This window comes from Labeo rohita, chromosome 11 (genome assembly GCF_022985175.1).
Source record: "Labeo rohita strain BAU-BD-2019 chromosome 11, IGBB_LRoh.1.0, whole genome shotgun sequence".
In the NCBI taxonomy this organism is placed as follows: domain Eukaryota; kingdom Metazoa; phylum Chordata; class Actinopteri; order Cypriniformes; family Cyprinidae; genus Labeo; species Labeo rohita.
In genome coordinates this window covers 5,591,268-5,607,685 of record NC_066879.1, presented here as the reverse complement: position 1 = coordinate 5,607,685, position 16,418 = coordinate 5,591,268, and the positions used below count along the sequence as shown (strand labels likewise).

Sequence of the window (16,418 nt, the reverse complement as noted above, 5' to 3'; positions counted from 1 at the left end):
TTTAGGTGAAAATCACCAAAAATGCTGCCGGTGGCTGGCAACTTTTTTCTAAAACGCTGGTGGGGAAAGAGTTAAAGGGATAGTTCAGTCATCATTTCCAAAGCTGTATGAGTTTCTTCCTTCGGTTAAAAAATACTATGGAAGTCAATGGCTACCGTCAACTGTTTGGTAACCAATATACTTCAAAATATAATAAAAACAGGTTTGGAATGACATGAGGGTGGGTAAATGACAGAATTGCAGTGTTTTTTGGTGAACTATCCCTTTAAGTGCAAACTAAATGTAATGTTTTCTGACACTTAAAGGGATAGTTCACCCAAAAATGAAAATTTTGACATTAAAAATATCCTGTTTTTTCCAAGCTTTATAATGGCAGTGAATGGCTGTTGAGATTGAAGTCCAATAAAGTGATGTTGAAGTCCAATAAAGTGCATCAATCCATCATAAAAAGTGCTTCAAATGCCTCTGTGGGGTTAATAAAGGCCTTCTGAAGTGAATAATGTGTTTAATCCATATATACAACATTTTATACTGTGATCTCTAGCTTCGCTAACTGTCGTAGATGCGTTCATGAGAGAGTGGCATTCCAGCAGATGACGTAGGACGTAACAAACACAGTGACAAACACGGAAGTGCAGAGGAGAGAGCAAAACAAAACACCTGTCACAAATTAGAAGCACAAAACAAGAATTTATAAAGAAACATTTTGGAGGATTTTTATATAAGCCAAGAGGAGACTGGTTTTGCTGTAAACAAAACTTAAAACTTGAAACATCCTACGTCATCCACTGAACACCACTCTCTTGTGAACGCACACACAACAGTTAGCAGAGGCTAAAGATAATGGTTTATAATGTTGTAAATATTTTTTCTTACAAAAATACATCGCTTTGCTTCAGGAGGTCTTTATTAACCCACCGGAGCCATGTGGAGTACTTTTTATGATGGATGGATGTACTTTATTGGACTTAAAAATCTCAACACCCATTTACTTGCATTATAAAACTTGGAAGAGCCAGGGCATTTTTAATATAAATTTGATTGTGTTCGTCTAAAAGTAAGTCATATACACTGGGAAAAAAAAATAATAAAAATAAAGATTAATTGAATTTACAACATTTTTTAAGGTAAGAGATTAGAATCAGTTTATTTTAGCTACACTTAAACAAATTTAGTTGACTAACTTTCAACCTTATTTTTTTAATGTAGCTAAAATAAATTGTTTGCAACCACTTACCCTAAAACATTTGGTAAATTCAATTAATAATTTTTTCAGCGTACACCTAGGATGGCTTGAAGGTGAGTAAATCATGGTGTAATTTTCATTTTTGTGTAAACCATCCCTTTAACTACATGTGAACAGCAATGAAAATTAACTATATTTTAGATTATAATAAATGCTTTTAGCTGAATATTATTGCTTTTTACTCACCAAGTTGAATTTGCCTACACCAAGTTCACTCTTTCAGTACACTTAAATGGCTTTTTTCATTAATATTATCTGCAAGTGCAGTTATATATGCCTTACAACTCAGATAATACACATTTTATACAGAAAACATTAGTGTGTAGTATGTGTTTCAATGAAAATATGAAGGGGAAAAAATTAATTTACAAGGACAGAGAAACCAAGAAAGAAACTAGCAAAAGAAAAGCGAGGAGCGAGTCAGTGAAAATGTCCTTTGGTAATCAACATTCAACAAAAGCTGTCCGTTGAGCTTAACTTGTATTGAACCCGGAATGTTTCTTTAAGAATGATGGAGAGCCACTTTCTGAGTGATATGACTCACAGGCCAAACAAAAAAGGGATAACCATTTCCTTTGGGAATGAAGAGAGAGTGTTTGAGATGTGGACATTTCAGTCTTTCACTTCAAATAAATCACACAGCTGAAATGCTCTCAGGCCTTTCACTGTACTGTCTTTTTAAAGCTTCATAATGCTGTTAAAATGCTAACAAACGGTAAGCTAAGACACTAACTTCAGCTCTAAATTTATCTCTGGCTTGGTGATGGGAGAACAAGCTCTGTTCTCATGCGATTTCTACCTTCCAGGTAGAGTTCATTATAAAGTTTTCATTTAAACTTTGCTTTCTGAAGGTCGCAGGCTCATTTTCAACTTCAGTCAACCTGTTTACAGATAAAGAATTGCCTCATTTATTATGGTCAGGTGTGTGAAGCTGGTTAAAACACTCCAAAAACAGAAATCAATGTGTGACCCTGAACCGTGAAGAAAATGGCCCGAATTCTGTTGATATTGTCATGCAGGAATTCAGGTGATTTCTCTACAGGTTACAGTTGAAAACATTGAGTGGTTGCTCCAAGGTTGTTTTAAGACATGCTTGTATTGATTTTGTTTTGTATTTAGGCTCTGTGTATCTGAATGTGTGCTCACTGGTACAGTAGGTAACAAAACATTGAAAGTGTGTTATGCATTTTCCTCTTACTGTAGTGCATCTCCCCCTTCCTTGACAGTCCGGTGAACTGAATGCATGATGAAAAGCACATGCGGCATATCCTAAATCGACCTTCTTTTAACTATAAAGCGCAGCTGTAGGGAAGATTAGCATTGCAACTAGACAGAAAACAGTCTGGAGTACTAGTCTGAAGAACCAGAAATTATTCAGCTTTGGTTGTCTCCAAAAATTACATTGCTTAACAGGAGAGCTTTCTAAAGCAGCATTTCTGGGGTTCACGGACACTCAGAGATATTTGAACATTTTTCACATGCGCATTGTGATTTTATTTATTTATTTATTTATTTATTTTTGCATTAATAAGTGTTGTGCTAAAATGTATTACGTTCCAGCAAAGTTTATGAAGTTCTACATTATGTTTCTAGAACGAAAATGATTTTCACTGCTGTATGTTACTTTATGTTTTATTAATAGTAATGCATGTTTTAATTTATTTAAATTCGACTAATTGCTGTTATTATTTTGGTGGTTTATTATTTAAATGTATTAATGTATTGTTAATGTTATTATTTGAATTTATTTATTTTTGTAGTACTGTTAGTATTTTTATTTATCATTAATGCCATTATTATTATGTTATTATTTAAGTGTAATTATTTTTAATTTACTATTAGTAATTTTCTTAATATACTATTAATTAATGTTATTAATACGTTTTTTTTTTGTTGTTTTATTTGAATTAATAATTTTATTTTTATTAAAACATGATCAATATATTTAATAGGGCTGTCAAATGATTAATCGTGATTATTCACATCCAAAATAAAAAATTCTGTTTACAAAAATATATATATATATATAAAAATATAAATATTTTATACATATTTTTCCTTAGTATATACATGTATTAGTGTGTATTAGTGAGTATTTATATGTATATACGTAATAAATATACACAGTACACACACATATATGTAAACAAACTTTTATTTTAGATGTGATTAATCGTGATTAATCATTTGACAGCCCTAATATTTAAGTAATATTTATTAATACTGTTTATATATATATATATATATATATATATATAACATATATTAAAAATAATGCTGTTGTGTGTTTTAAATAATTTTACTATTTCGCCATTTATTTTACTATATTTTGTTTATTATTAATTGTATTTATTCATTTAACTTGTTATTTACCAATGTTATTTATATTTTGTATTACTGTTATTTTTTTTACATGTATTTGTTTATCTTCTGTTTTATTTTTAATGTTATTATTTGAATTTATTTCATTTTGTCTTACTACTATTATTTTTGTGGGTTTATTTGAAAGTATTATTTAGGTAATACTTTACAATAAGATTTAAGATTTATTATTATTTTATTATAAGATTCTACATTAGTTAACAAGAACTAAGAATAAACAATATTTCTACATCATTTATTATTCTTGGTCCATGTTAATCTCAGCATTTACTAATGCATTATTAAAAGTTATGTTTGTTACTATCATTTTTTGTACTATTAATTTTATTTTTTATGAATGTTATATTAATAATGTTTTCATTTGAATTTATTTCATTTTGTGTTATTACTGTTCTTTTTGTGGTTTATTTTAAAGAGTTCTTTCTTTATGGCTTATTCATTTTATTAATGATTTTTCTTGAATTTATTTCATTATTATAACTTTGTTCCACCTGTCTCTCACAGGAACATTCTCTATTGCTTGAGCAGACAAACTCCACGCTTCTCTATCCTAAAGGACGCCCTGGACGTCCCCTGGCACAACAGCGTCAACCAGTCCCTGTCTCTGGTGTCCAGCGCCATCAGTTCAGCCGACAAACTCATACAAAGTGGACTCGACCTGTTCGAGAATGAAAACGACATCCCGCAATGACATCTTGGAAAGAGACCACACCTCAAGGTGTCACAATACGACACAAATCCTGAGATCTTTGGGTCAGCACAGAAGTTTCAAAGAGATCTGAAGACGCTTTGACAAATAGAGGGTATCGTTATTAAGTGCACTATTAACCTGAGGTTCACCAGAGGAATTTCTTCAGGTCAATACTAAGTTATTGTTTTTGTTCCTCTAATGACGGTCAAAAATGGTTCTAGGAAGATTAATGAGAAAAGAGTCAGGGAGCTCGCAGGGTCGAGACTTTTTGTTCTGGGGAAAAACACCAGCAGGTTTTATCACTTACATTTCTAGTCACATAAACCCAAGAGGACGTCTGCAAGTCGGAACTCAAAACAGCTTGATGTTTTTGGAATATCTTTCATTTGCTTAAATATACTTAGACTAGTCCAACATTTTACAGTTGACAAGCAATGACCTTTGTAAAAAAGGGAAGTGCTGTGACTCAAAATCAACATGGAGTCATACTTCATAATCCAAAACGTACTGATACTGTAGATACTGTCTGATTGAAAAGAGAAAGCTGAAAGGAAGCATCAGCGGCATGTGCTACTGTGATAGTCTCTCAGGGGTGTTTGTCTCAGAATCTGTAGAAAAATAGGAACAAAGTAATTTGTTCCAATTTTTATTTTATTTCTTTTTCTGTACAGGTAAACCAATTAAAGTTCAACAAAGAGAGCTCGAGTCAATAAAACAATAATTCAGGGTATTGATTGTTCTGATATTAGAAAACCATTCAGGCAATACAGCTGTGCTATAGTTTGTAAAGTAATAATAGTTTAGTGAATGAAAGTAGTCATAGATCAGGTTTGGGATTCTAGCTAATCTAGGCCGAACCGAGGCATGTCTTTATGAGGGCTGAGTTGAGGTTGCAATTTGATTGGGTGACATTCCACCAATAAGGAGCCAGGATGGCAAATATATAAGCTAGACAAACAGTGCAGGTGTCCGATGTCATAATGGACTGTGTTATGGTCATGTCTTTTATATTGTGGAGGCCAGTGTATTTGTTCTCAGCATTTGCACTAATGTTGTTGTTTCTCTGGTAACTGTTTTGGGGGGAATTAAGGGTTTTGAGAACAACTAATAACTTCCCTTTTACTTTAGATGCTTAACTTGCCTTTTAAAGTAGTAGTTCACCCAAAAATGAAAAATTTACTCACCCTCAGGCCATTCAAGATGTAGATAAGTTTGTTTGTTTGGATCCATTGGATCCTTTGCAGCGAATGGGGGCCGTCAGAATGAGAGTCCAAACAGCTGATAAAAACATCACAATAATCCACAAGTAATTCCCATACTGCATGTTTGTCATAAATCCATCAAGATGTTTTCAAACTTCCAACTTCAAATGGAAGCAAGATTATGAAGTTAAAAACATCTTTAAAAATTGATTTATTTTGCTTCACAAGACATTAATTGATGGACTGGAGTCATGTGGATTATTGTGATATTTTTATCAGCTGGACTCTCATTCTGACGGCACCCATTCACCACAGAGAATCCGTTGGCGAGCAAGTGATGTAATGCTACATTTCTCCAAATGTCCTGAATATAAAACACACTCATTAATATATTGGATGGCCTGAGGGTAGGGCTGGGCGATATGGGCAAAAAAATATCACAATAATTTTTTGGCATATCAGACGATATCAATAATTATCACGATAAATGTCAAATCTTTATTTCTTTCAAGTTTAAAGTCAGATTTTTGCTCCAAAGTGAAAGCTGTAAAAACCAGACCATTCATTTTCCTTAACAAAATAAATAGAAAAATAATTTCTGCATGTTTTAATGAGTTATATTGTTTCAAATCAGGAAACAGGTTTGGGTTGTCTGATGATAATAATAATAATAATAATAATAATAATAATAATAATAATATCACTTTTTTGTCTCCTAGAAATGCATATTTGATAGTAGCTTGAGGATGCAGAAGTAAATTTTTGTTCATTATCAATCAGTAACATCTGTACAAACTGTAGCAACCTCAGTTTTATATGGTTAAATTTATTATTTATTATTATTATTATTTTTTTTATTTTTTTTTTAATTAAGCATTGGTCTCCCATAACAGTAAGCATACATTTTAAATCATGATAAACACACACACACATATACATACATACACACATAATGGTACCTAAATACCATGGTAAAAATATAAATATATGGTTTTATAGGTAGCCTATTTGTATGAAAAACGGTAGTCTAAAATGCTATGTTATAGTTTAATCCCAAATACATATATACTATAATTATAAATGCATCTTCTCTGGTGACCTCACACAGTGCGGCAGTTTGAACTTTGGTTCGTGGATTCAAATGAGTCCCGCTGTTTCATTCCGCTTTTGGCACATAAGAATTATATCGAACATTTATCGAACTCTTCATATCGTTTTATCGAGGAAAATAATATACTGATAATTATCGTTATCGAATTATCGCCCAGCCCTACCTGAGGGTGAAAAAATTTCAGCATATTTAAATTTTTTGGTGAACAATTCCTAAGTATGAAAAACAGCTCAATTAGAAACACAAGATTCAGGGAATCTAGTTTGACCCAGCTTTAATTTATTTACGTGCCTTCTAGTGAGTCACACATGCTTTTAGAGCAGTAATTTGCACTCAGAGATTTAAATACCAAACATTTACCAAAATATCTTGTACTGTGGTTGTTTTTATTTATGTTTCACTTCTCAAGTAACCATTTATAAGGACTGTAAAAATATTTTTGCTGTTTTCTTTCTGCCTTGTTTCATATCTGTTTAGCAAACCCCTGGAACATATTTTTAGAGAGCAGCCATTTAAAACTGTGCATCATTTCTGCAGAGTCAGCGTTTCCTTAATGATTATGACAAACCTTTTAAACAGATCCTGCATTTGCACATGGAGAAATGCTGTGGACCCATCTACTGCTGGTTTACTACGCTAAACAACCCAGAAGAGTCCAGCTCATTTGCATTGCACTAAAACGAACTGTTAAACTGTCAGCCTGCCTGTGTGTGGTATGTGTGCTATTGTATTTATTTATTTTATTTTCTAAATGATTATGTAAATACGTATAATTTAATCTGGCTTATTTTTCTGTTGACCCAAGAGAATTTTCAGGTTCAGTTATTTTGTGCATTGCAATCATTTGTATTGTGTAACATTTGTATGAATTTTATATCATGTGAAATCTCTCCAAAACTGCAGCTGCAAGATGCATGAAATGTTTTCTTGTTTTCTAGATTAGGATAAAGACGTTAGACTAGAGTTTAGATTTGGAATACTAGGCTATTCATTCTAATTGTTAGAATAAAGGGTCGGGCAATAAAATTGCACATATAATTGTTTCTCAGTGTAATATTCCACAACTTAAAAACAACTGCATTTATTCAAACAGAATCAGAATAAAAGGTACAAAGCTGTGGGACAGTGCCCTGAAGCACAAAAGCTAAAAGATATCTTGTTTACACCTAAATGATGCATATTAGTACCTGAAAGGTACATTTAGTGGCATATTTTTGGGAGTGAAATACATTCATTTTAAAGGGACAGATCACCCAAAAAGAAAATTTACCCTATGATTTACTTGCCCTCAAGCCATTCTGGGTGTATATGACTTTCTTTTTTCATACAAATATAATCAGGGTTATATAAAAAAAATGTCCTGGCTCTTCCGAGCTTTATAATGGCAGTGAATGGGTGTTGAGATTTTGAAGTCCAAAACGTCCAAAAAAGTGCATCCATCCATCATAAAAAGTGCTCTCCAAAAGGCCTCCCGATGCATTTGTGTAAGAAAAATATAAATTTTAAAACTTCATAAAACGTAATCTCCAGCTTCCGTTAACTGTCGTACGCACGTTCACAAGAGTGGCGTTCCAGTGGATGGTGTAGGACGTAGGCATAGCGTAAGCTCCGGTGAGAAGTAACGAATGCGAAATAAAACGCAGGTCACAAATTAGTAAGAAAAATGTTGGAGTTTTGATATAAGCGAAGAGGAGACTGGTTTTCCTTTGCTGTAAACAAAACATGGTTCTTGCGAGAATAGCATATTCTCACCAGAGCTTACCCTATGCCTACCTCCTTCATCATCCACTGGAACATCACTCATCACATGTGTACAACAGTTTTAAATATGGATATTTTTCTTACATAAATACATCGATTCACTTCAGAAGGCCTGTATTTACCCCTCGGAGTAGTGTGGAGTACTTTTTATGATGGATGGATGCACTTTATTGGGCTTCAAAGTCTCAACACCCATTCAATGCCATTATAAAGCTTGGAAGAGCCAGGATATTTTTTTAATATAACTCCGACTGCATTCATCTGAAAGAAGAAAGTCATACACACCAAGGATGGCTTGAGGGTGAGTAAATCATAAGGTAATTTTCATTTTTGGGAAACCTATCCCTTTAATAGGAATTCATTGTGAAACAATTTGATTGACCAATCAGATTTGAGTATTCCAGAAAGCCACATATTGAATAAATATGTAGAGTAGATTTGTAAACAGTTATTCCCAGTATTTTTTCCATGTACTGGCATCACTTTATACTGAAATGAGTATTGTTGTAAATGCAGTGCATGTTAAATCACTCTTGTATATGAGATGTCAAAGCTCGAGAACACCCGGTGTGGAGAGCAACACCCCTGAACATAATTCATATGAGTGTGTTTGGTGACACATACTAAATGACATTTGAGTGCATTCAATGTACTAAACTAAATGACATTTATGGTTGAATCCAGAGGTTGAATCCAGACTTTTTTATACCCAGTGGGGCATTAAATATAATTGTGTTGTCTTTAGTTTGATGTCTTGGGTCAGAAAGCACCTAATGGATGGACAATGTGAACACGCTGTTGCTGTTTAAACGGGTGGAAGGTTTTATTTAATTCACGGTATGTTGGAGAAAGGAATATTGAATAATGAGAAGCGATATATTGTGATATTCAAAATGCACTTAACTGTAATAAGGGTAGAGAGGATTTCAAATGCATGTTTTTTTTTTTTGTTTTTTTTTCCTCAGCTTAATTTGTATGCCATTGAACATAAACGGATCCTAAGGCAATAAATACCAGTGCTGGAATTACATCTGTTTAATCATGAATCTTTTCATTTCGCTGTTTGACTGTTTCACAAACCTTAAATAATGATAATCTTCCTTTTTCTGTCAAGTAGATGCATTACAAGTGATTCTGATAGCATCTGGAAATGGTCAGTGTTAATAATAATAATAATACCAACCCCAACAATCGGCGCTTGGGTTCAAGTGCACTCAACACCTATGTTGTCTTCACAAATGTTTAGGCTAAAGTAATCTCATTCATTATCCTCAAGAGTTCATTGGTTTCCTTTTAGAAAGTCTCTGAACCAAAATCGCCTTAATGAGCTTAATGATGAAATTTGTCTCATAATATCAGTTTTGACATGTTGGCTTAGAGCCATTTAAAAGCTTTTTTTTTTTTAAACACAAAAAAGTTGTACTTATTTCCACACAGCTGCTCTGTCATTCCATTATATTTGTTTCCAAGCACATGTGATAATCACCTTTGTTATTTGACAATCCCAGAGGGAGTTATTCAGATCTGTTGTTATAAATGTCTTTAATCATTGCAGTCGTAAACAGAAAAGGGAAAAGGTCAGCGCCTTGCTTAAAAACTGTATGGGGAGAGTATTAAAACATTAATGGTAACTTGTAAAGCTCTTTAATTTAACATCCAATTGCTCTAATAAAAGGGGAAAGAATAAAGAGGAAAACATGCTCATGGAATATAAATGTAACCAAGCTCATGTACACAAAAGTTTGAAAGAAAAAAAAAAACACTATGATAACTTTCAATAATGCCACTCAGTCACTGCCTTGTTCTTCAGCACGAAGTAAGCTTATGGGAGAGACTTTCGGTTTGTTAGCCGCTATAGGGAAATAACGAGAAGAAAACAATGTGCAGTAAACAATAAAATTGTTTGCACTACAAACCAGTGTGTTAATAATTAATACATTAACATAATATGGTAAGACACACCAATTTGCAATATCTAGCAGCAAAACTAGCTGTTTTATAACTGGACGCGATGAAACCCTGTTGAAAAAATGCTGGTAGCATATGCTGGTAGGTAGGTTTTGATGCTGGGATGCTGGTTAGGTAGGTTTTGATGCTGGTTTAAGCTGGTCCTTTGCTGGTTTATGCTGGTCCTTGACCAGCAACATGACCAGCTAAGCTGGTCCTTAGCTGGTTTATGTTGGTCCTTGACCAGCAACATGACCAGCATAAACCAGCTAAGGACCAGCATCCCAGCATCAAAACACACCTACCAGCATATGCTGTTTTTTTCAGCAGGGAACCTAAAGCCAGATCCATAAAATTTACAAACGACCGCGCCCACTTTTACGGGAGAAATAAAACCATCTTAAAGTAGAATTTTGTTTAGGATTTCTGCCTTTAAATGGAGAATGGAGATGGGAGTTTTTCGACATATAACTGTTGACTGTATCGTTGATCGTATTGAACCGGAAAAAACAAAATAGTTCAGGCAGGCTTAGACAAGACGAGCATCTGAGGTTAAAAAAGTAAATAATTTGTCAATTTGTTTCGAAATTGACCGATCGTTTTGCCTTCTTCCTCGACTTGGATCGTTTAGAGACATTTGAAGCTGCATTTAAACTGGAAGTTCAAACTTGGGGGCACCACTTAAGTCTATTATATGCAGATAATTCCTGAGTTTTTTTCCCTCAAGAAACATTTATTTTTTTTTGTTGACTGAAGAAAGAAAGACACAAACATCTTGGATGACCCTGGTGAAAAAACCAGCATATGCTGGTAGGTATGTTTTGATGCTGGAATGCTGGTTAGGTAGATTTTGATGCTGGTTTAAGCTGGTCCTTTGCTGGTTTATGCTGGTCCTTAGCTGGTTTATGCAGCAGCAACATGACCAGCAAAAACCAGCAAAGGACCAGCTTAAACCAGCATCAAAACCTACCTAACCAGCATTCCAGCATCAAAACATACCTACCAGCATATGCTGGTTTGTGCTGGTCAGCTAAGCACCAGCATAAACCAGCAAAGGACCAGCTGAAACCAGCATCAAAACATACCTACCAGCATATGCTGGGGACAAGGGGGTGAGTAATTTTTTATTCTGGAAGTGAACTTCTACTGTAATATACTTGAATAATGTGTAGTTGTAAACTACTTATCGAATAGTATATATACTATTAAAACTATTTATTGAATCGTTTTGAGTATATTAATTAATGTACTTTTGGGGCTAAATGAATTACTTGCAATATCTACAGTTAATCGTGATATACCGTATCACACTATTCTATATTACACTGTGCAAAAGCATATTCTATATATTATGTATGATAATGCTTTTAATTTAATAATTACTAAAGTTATTCCACAGCAGCTGCAATATAGTCCTCTCATTCGGGGTGTTTTATTGTGATATTTCATTTAGGTGTTTTAAAGCAATTCAGTTTAAAAGAATTCCCGAATATGTTTGTTTTATTGTAGTTTCGCCTTCCGTTGTTGTTCTTTTTCCTTCAAAATACAGTATCAACATCAGCAGTGACATTACAACGCGCGCACTTTGCAACTGGACGCGCACGCGCAGCATCACGCGCTTTCAGTGGGAATGCAGGCGAGAGACGGAATATGTAAGTGCAATGATGGCGACAGCAGCAGAGGAGATCTCAGAAAACACTGAGACACCAGTGTCGTTCAAAAGCGCAAGGAAAAACCAGGATAGACCCTGGAAACTGAGCTTAATTTATCTGCAGTGCTGTGAGTATCAGAGGGAGAGATCGATGTGTGATAGCACGCAGAGGTCTAAAATGCCCGCCCCGCACTATATGATTGCATTGAACGTTTAACACCATAATGCATAATGGACATAGCACGTTATATCGTTATATCTCTCCTGATGTGCCTTCTAATGCTGCGTTCCAGACAACTCGAAATTAGGATTTTTCCCACCTCTTACTTGGAAATAACGTCTGGTACACCAATTGAAGTCGGATATCCGACCTATGAACACGGGGCTGATCGATCTACCCCGACCTCAGCAGGACGCTTCATTTGACGTCACTGCATCCAACAAGCATAGTGAAAAACATTAGACGTTAAGTTTATAAAACCATACCTTAATTTTAGCTTTTCGTCAGCTGTTTTTAAAACAAAAGGCATTTTGTTATTTATTTTTTTATTATTTTATTTTTTATCCTGTTCTTGCCATAATTGACAGAAATATGTTAACGTGATGTGTGATTGACTGGAACTCACTTAAGTTGAAAGTGGGACATTTCAGCTCGGATGTTCTGTCTTCCACCCTTGTCTGGAACGCGGCATAAAGGTCCAGATCAAAGATACAGTATCATGACGTCATTCCTCCGCTGAATGCTCCGTTCACGTGTCGTGCACTTCACACACATGCATGCATGCATGGAAGAAACATGTGTTTCTGGTTGTTTCACTTGACGGGAGTTATTATCTGATCTTCTCCGGTGTTATTTTTATGTGTTATTATGACTTTGTTTATTGTCAACGTGTGAATTGAGAAACTGAAACGTTTTTAAGCTCATAATGTTTATAACAGTAGGATATACTGCATAAATGTCAATCAGCATCTGACTGGATTTATGTTGAGACATTTAAAAACATTATTTAAGAGTAGTTAATCCAAAATGGCAATTCTGACATCATTTACTAACCCTTGTGTTGTTCCAATGTGTGGTGTCTTCTATAGAACAGGAGAGGAGAAACTGTTGTGAACGGATCAGTGAGTTCCCTGGTGAAAAAAACAGCATATGCTGGTAGGTATGTTTTGATGCTGGAATGCTGGTTAGGTTGGTTTTGATGCTGGTTTAAGATGGTCCTTTGCTGGTTTATGCTGGTCCTTTGCTGGTTCATGCTGGTCCTTGACCAGCAACATGACCAGCAAAAACCAGCAAAGGACCAGCTTAAACCAGCATCAAAACCTACCTAACCAGCATTCCAGCATCAAAACATACCTACCAGCATATGCTGTTTTTTCACCAGGGTTGAATCACTGTTGAATCGGATCAGTTCTGTTCTTGAACGAATAATTCAGATCGGTTTGTTGTACTGGTTTCTTAAAGTTAGTTACCTCCCAAGTTGTAAATAAAACAAAGATTATTATTCTGGGCCTATGTTTTACAAGAAAGTACTATTTAAGTACTATTTAACCTTTTTTTTGGTGATCTGGTGTTTTTTTGTAATCATTTGTGACATTTATTAACAATGTCTGAGTGATATGGAAGCCCTTTTCAATAAATACGAATTTTGCGACTTTTTTATCTCACAATTCTGACTTTTTTCACTGGTTAGTTTAGCTAGTTCGCTCAGAGAAGCTGTCAATCTCAGCTGTCAATGACGTCTTTCCCGTTTTTATAACATCACATAACTAACTAAAACCAAACTTATTTTAAAAACCTAGCAGTTTAAGTGGGTAATGTTACTGCAGTTCAAATTCAAAATACTTCTTTTAAGTGTAGAATATAGGAAAGAAGAATTGTAATTTTCCTGCTGTAGTGTTAAGCAAAAATAATATACCTATGAAATATTCATTTTCATCTATTTTGCAGTGCGATTGTTTTACAATATATGGCTACTACAGTCGTTGTTGTTGTTATAATTATTAATTTACATTTATTAATATTTGTGGCTTCTTAAAACACCAGTGTGAATGTAATTTGAGACAGTACGGTAGTCAACATTTGAAGTGGTTAAAAAAATAATAATTCATCAAAGTTGCCCTAAGACAAGAATGGGTGTTGTTCTGGTTTTAGATGAATTCTAAGGTTTTGATCCACTTCCAATGTTGACTATATCACAAATAAAAAGAGGGTTGAGCCCCCTTTAAAGTTCAGGTCACTGTCAATTCACTGACTTGTTTATGACTTATGTTTTCTTAGTTATAAACATGGGTTGGAGCTCTTAATTTTTAACTCTGAAAGTGCATTAGATAGAATAATTTTAAAATGTACATTTAAAAATATATATATATATCACAATAAATATCGTATTGTGGACTTCATATCACAATATTATCGTATCGTGAGATTTTGATATTGTTACATCCCTAATATATTGGGTACAATGAGACTAAATGCGCCCCGGGGTAAAAAGCACCTTTGATACTATTTTCCTCTAAATAGCTAGATGGCACAAAAAACGTGGGGTAGCACTTTCTAAAACATTGGCTTTTCAAAATGCACGTGCAAATTTGTCTGATCCTTGACGCGATCGTGGGTAGCACTGATTCTGTGCTTACTTGATCTAATATTTGATGTTTTCTTAAATGTTGTAGATTTAAGTAGCAAATAAGAAAAAATATATTTTGAGACAAATGTCTTCTTAATGATTGTCAGTTTTGTTTAAGATAATTAAGCAATTTTTAAATAACAAAAGAATAAAAGTATGGTATTTGGGGTAAATAGTGCCCCTCCTGTTGGAGCTAAGAAGCACAATAATTAACATGATAATTAACAGATGGCTGACTTTTCCATTTGTTGACATGACATGGTTAGATTCAGAGGGTAGATATCATGTGTGTTGGGTATCCATCTTAGAGGTAATCACCATGTTTAGAATGAAACCATCATATTTAAAAACATGATATTAATCATATCTTATAATAAAATATCATTTGTTGTTACTACTGTACAGCTGTATTAAATTATTATGGGATCTCTTTTAATGTTTACAGAATCTTTACTTTTAAAAAGGATTTTGACCGTATTTTGTTTAAATGGTTCCACAAAGAACCTTTAACATCTGAAGAAGCTTTCTGTTTCACAAAAGGTTCTTTGTGGCGAAAGAAGGTTCTTCCGATTATAAAGAAAGGGTTCTTTAAAGAACCTTTGACAGAATGGTTCTTTGTGGAACCAAAATTGGTTCTTCTATGGCATCGCTGTGAAGAACCTTTTAAAGCACCTTTAACTATCACCCTCCCCTCTGTGGGACGCCTAAGTTTACTTCACCATATTACAAATAAATCCTTATCTAATCATGACAAACTATACATTGTTGGAAAGTTCTAAGACTCCTTATTAGATATTTTACCATATTTTTGTGTTACAAATTATGTATTTAGAAATCATATATCAGTTCAAAACTTAAAATCTCAAAATTCATCCTTTGAAAGGCATTTTAAAATCAGACACTGCATTACCATGAAAAATGTATCATATTACAAAATGTTTTCATTCATGAATTATAAAAATGTAAGTCTGCACTGTAAAAAATAAAAAAATAATTTAAATAATTTGTTACCCTGCTGCCAAAAAAACTTTAAGTTCAGTCAACTAAAATAAGTTTAGTCAACTTGAAATGTTAAGTTGTACTAAGTAACAACTTAGATATTTGTGTTTGCTAAACAAATATCTAAGTTGTCACTTAGTATAATTTAACATTTCAAGTTGAATAAACTTTTTTTGAGTTGACTAAACTTAACATTTTAAGGCAGCCAGGTTACAAATTATTTTAAGTTGACTCAACAAATTGTTTTTGACAGTGTGGATAGTGCATTTTTATGTCTGTGTTCAAAAATGGGAGTCTATTTATTGAACAAAAATGAATAATTTTATTTTTGAAAATAGGCAGAAAATAGTACAAACTTTGCTGAAGTGATTGTTTTGAAGTATTAACGTAGACATTATTAAAAAAAAGTGTGATTAATCAATACTGTATCAATCTTACATTTATAATATTTTAAATCCAAATAAAAGATTTGTATGATTTATTGTCACACAAAATCCGTTGCTCCATAAATGTTCAAAACAAACAGATATATTTTTCTGCAATTATATATTTTGGCACAGTAAACGGCACATTTTTTCTTTAGGTGTGCCTTTAGCCAAGTTATACTCTATATATATGAATGTATGAAACAAAATAATAAAGACTATAAATATGTAAAAAGTACACAGTTAATTAATAGAATTTCATATAAGAAGTTATCCAACTTCCCAAGCGTCCAAAGCTCTGAAAATTGTGCATGAGGACCAAGTTTATGTTGCTTTTTGGTTGTAATTTTCAGAGCTTAACTGCACCTGCTATCTG

At 33.7% G+C, this 16,418-nt stretch overlaps 2 protein-coding genes across 3 annotated transcripts in view; both read left to right on the top strand.

The window, feature by feature from the left end:
• Positions 1–7,919, top strand: part of LOC127172910 (inactive N-acetylated-alpha-linked acidic dipeptidase-like protein 2) — a 302,371-nt gene extending 294,452 nt beyond the window's left edge. The window contains 1 exon segment of the mRNA XM_051122434.1: positions 4,133–7,919. Within this exon segment, the coding sequence (XP_050978391.1) occupies positions 4,133–4,319 (187 nt within the window). The 3' untranslated portion in view covers positions 4,320–7,919.
• A 4,019-nt stretch (positions 7,920–11,938) lies between these two features.
• The window catches only part of si:ch211-51h4.2 (uncharacterized), a 153,668-nt gene continuing 149,188 nt past the window's right edge, over positions 11,939–16,418 (top strand). For both annotated transcript variants that reach the window (XM_051122437.1, XM_051122436.1), the window contains exon 1: positions 11,939–12,119. In XM_051122437.1, coding sequence (XP_050978394.1) covers positions 12,002–12,119 — 118 coding nt within the window. In that variant the 5' untranslated portion in view covers positions 11,939–12,001. The remainder of the gene's footprint in view (positions 12,120–16,418) is intronic.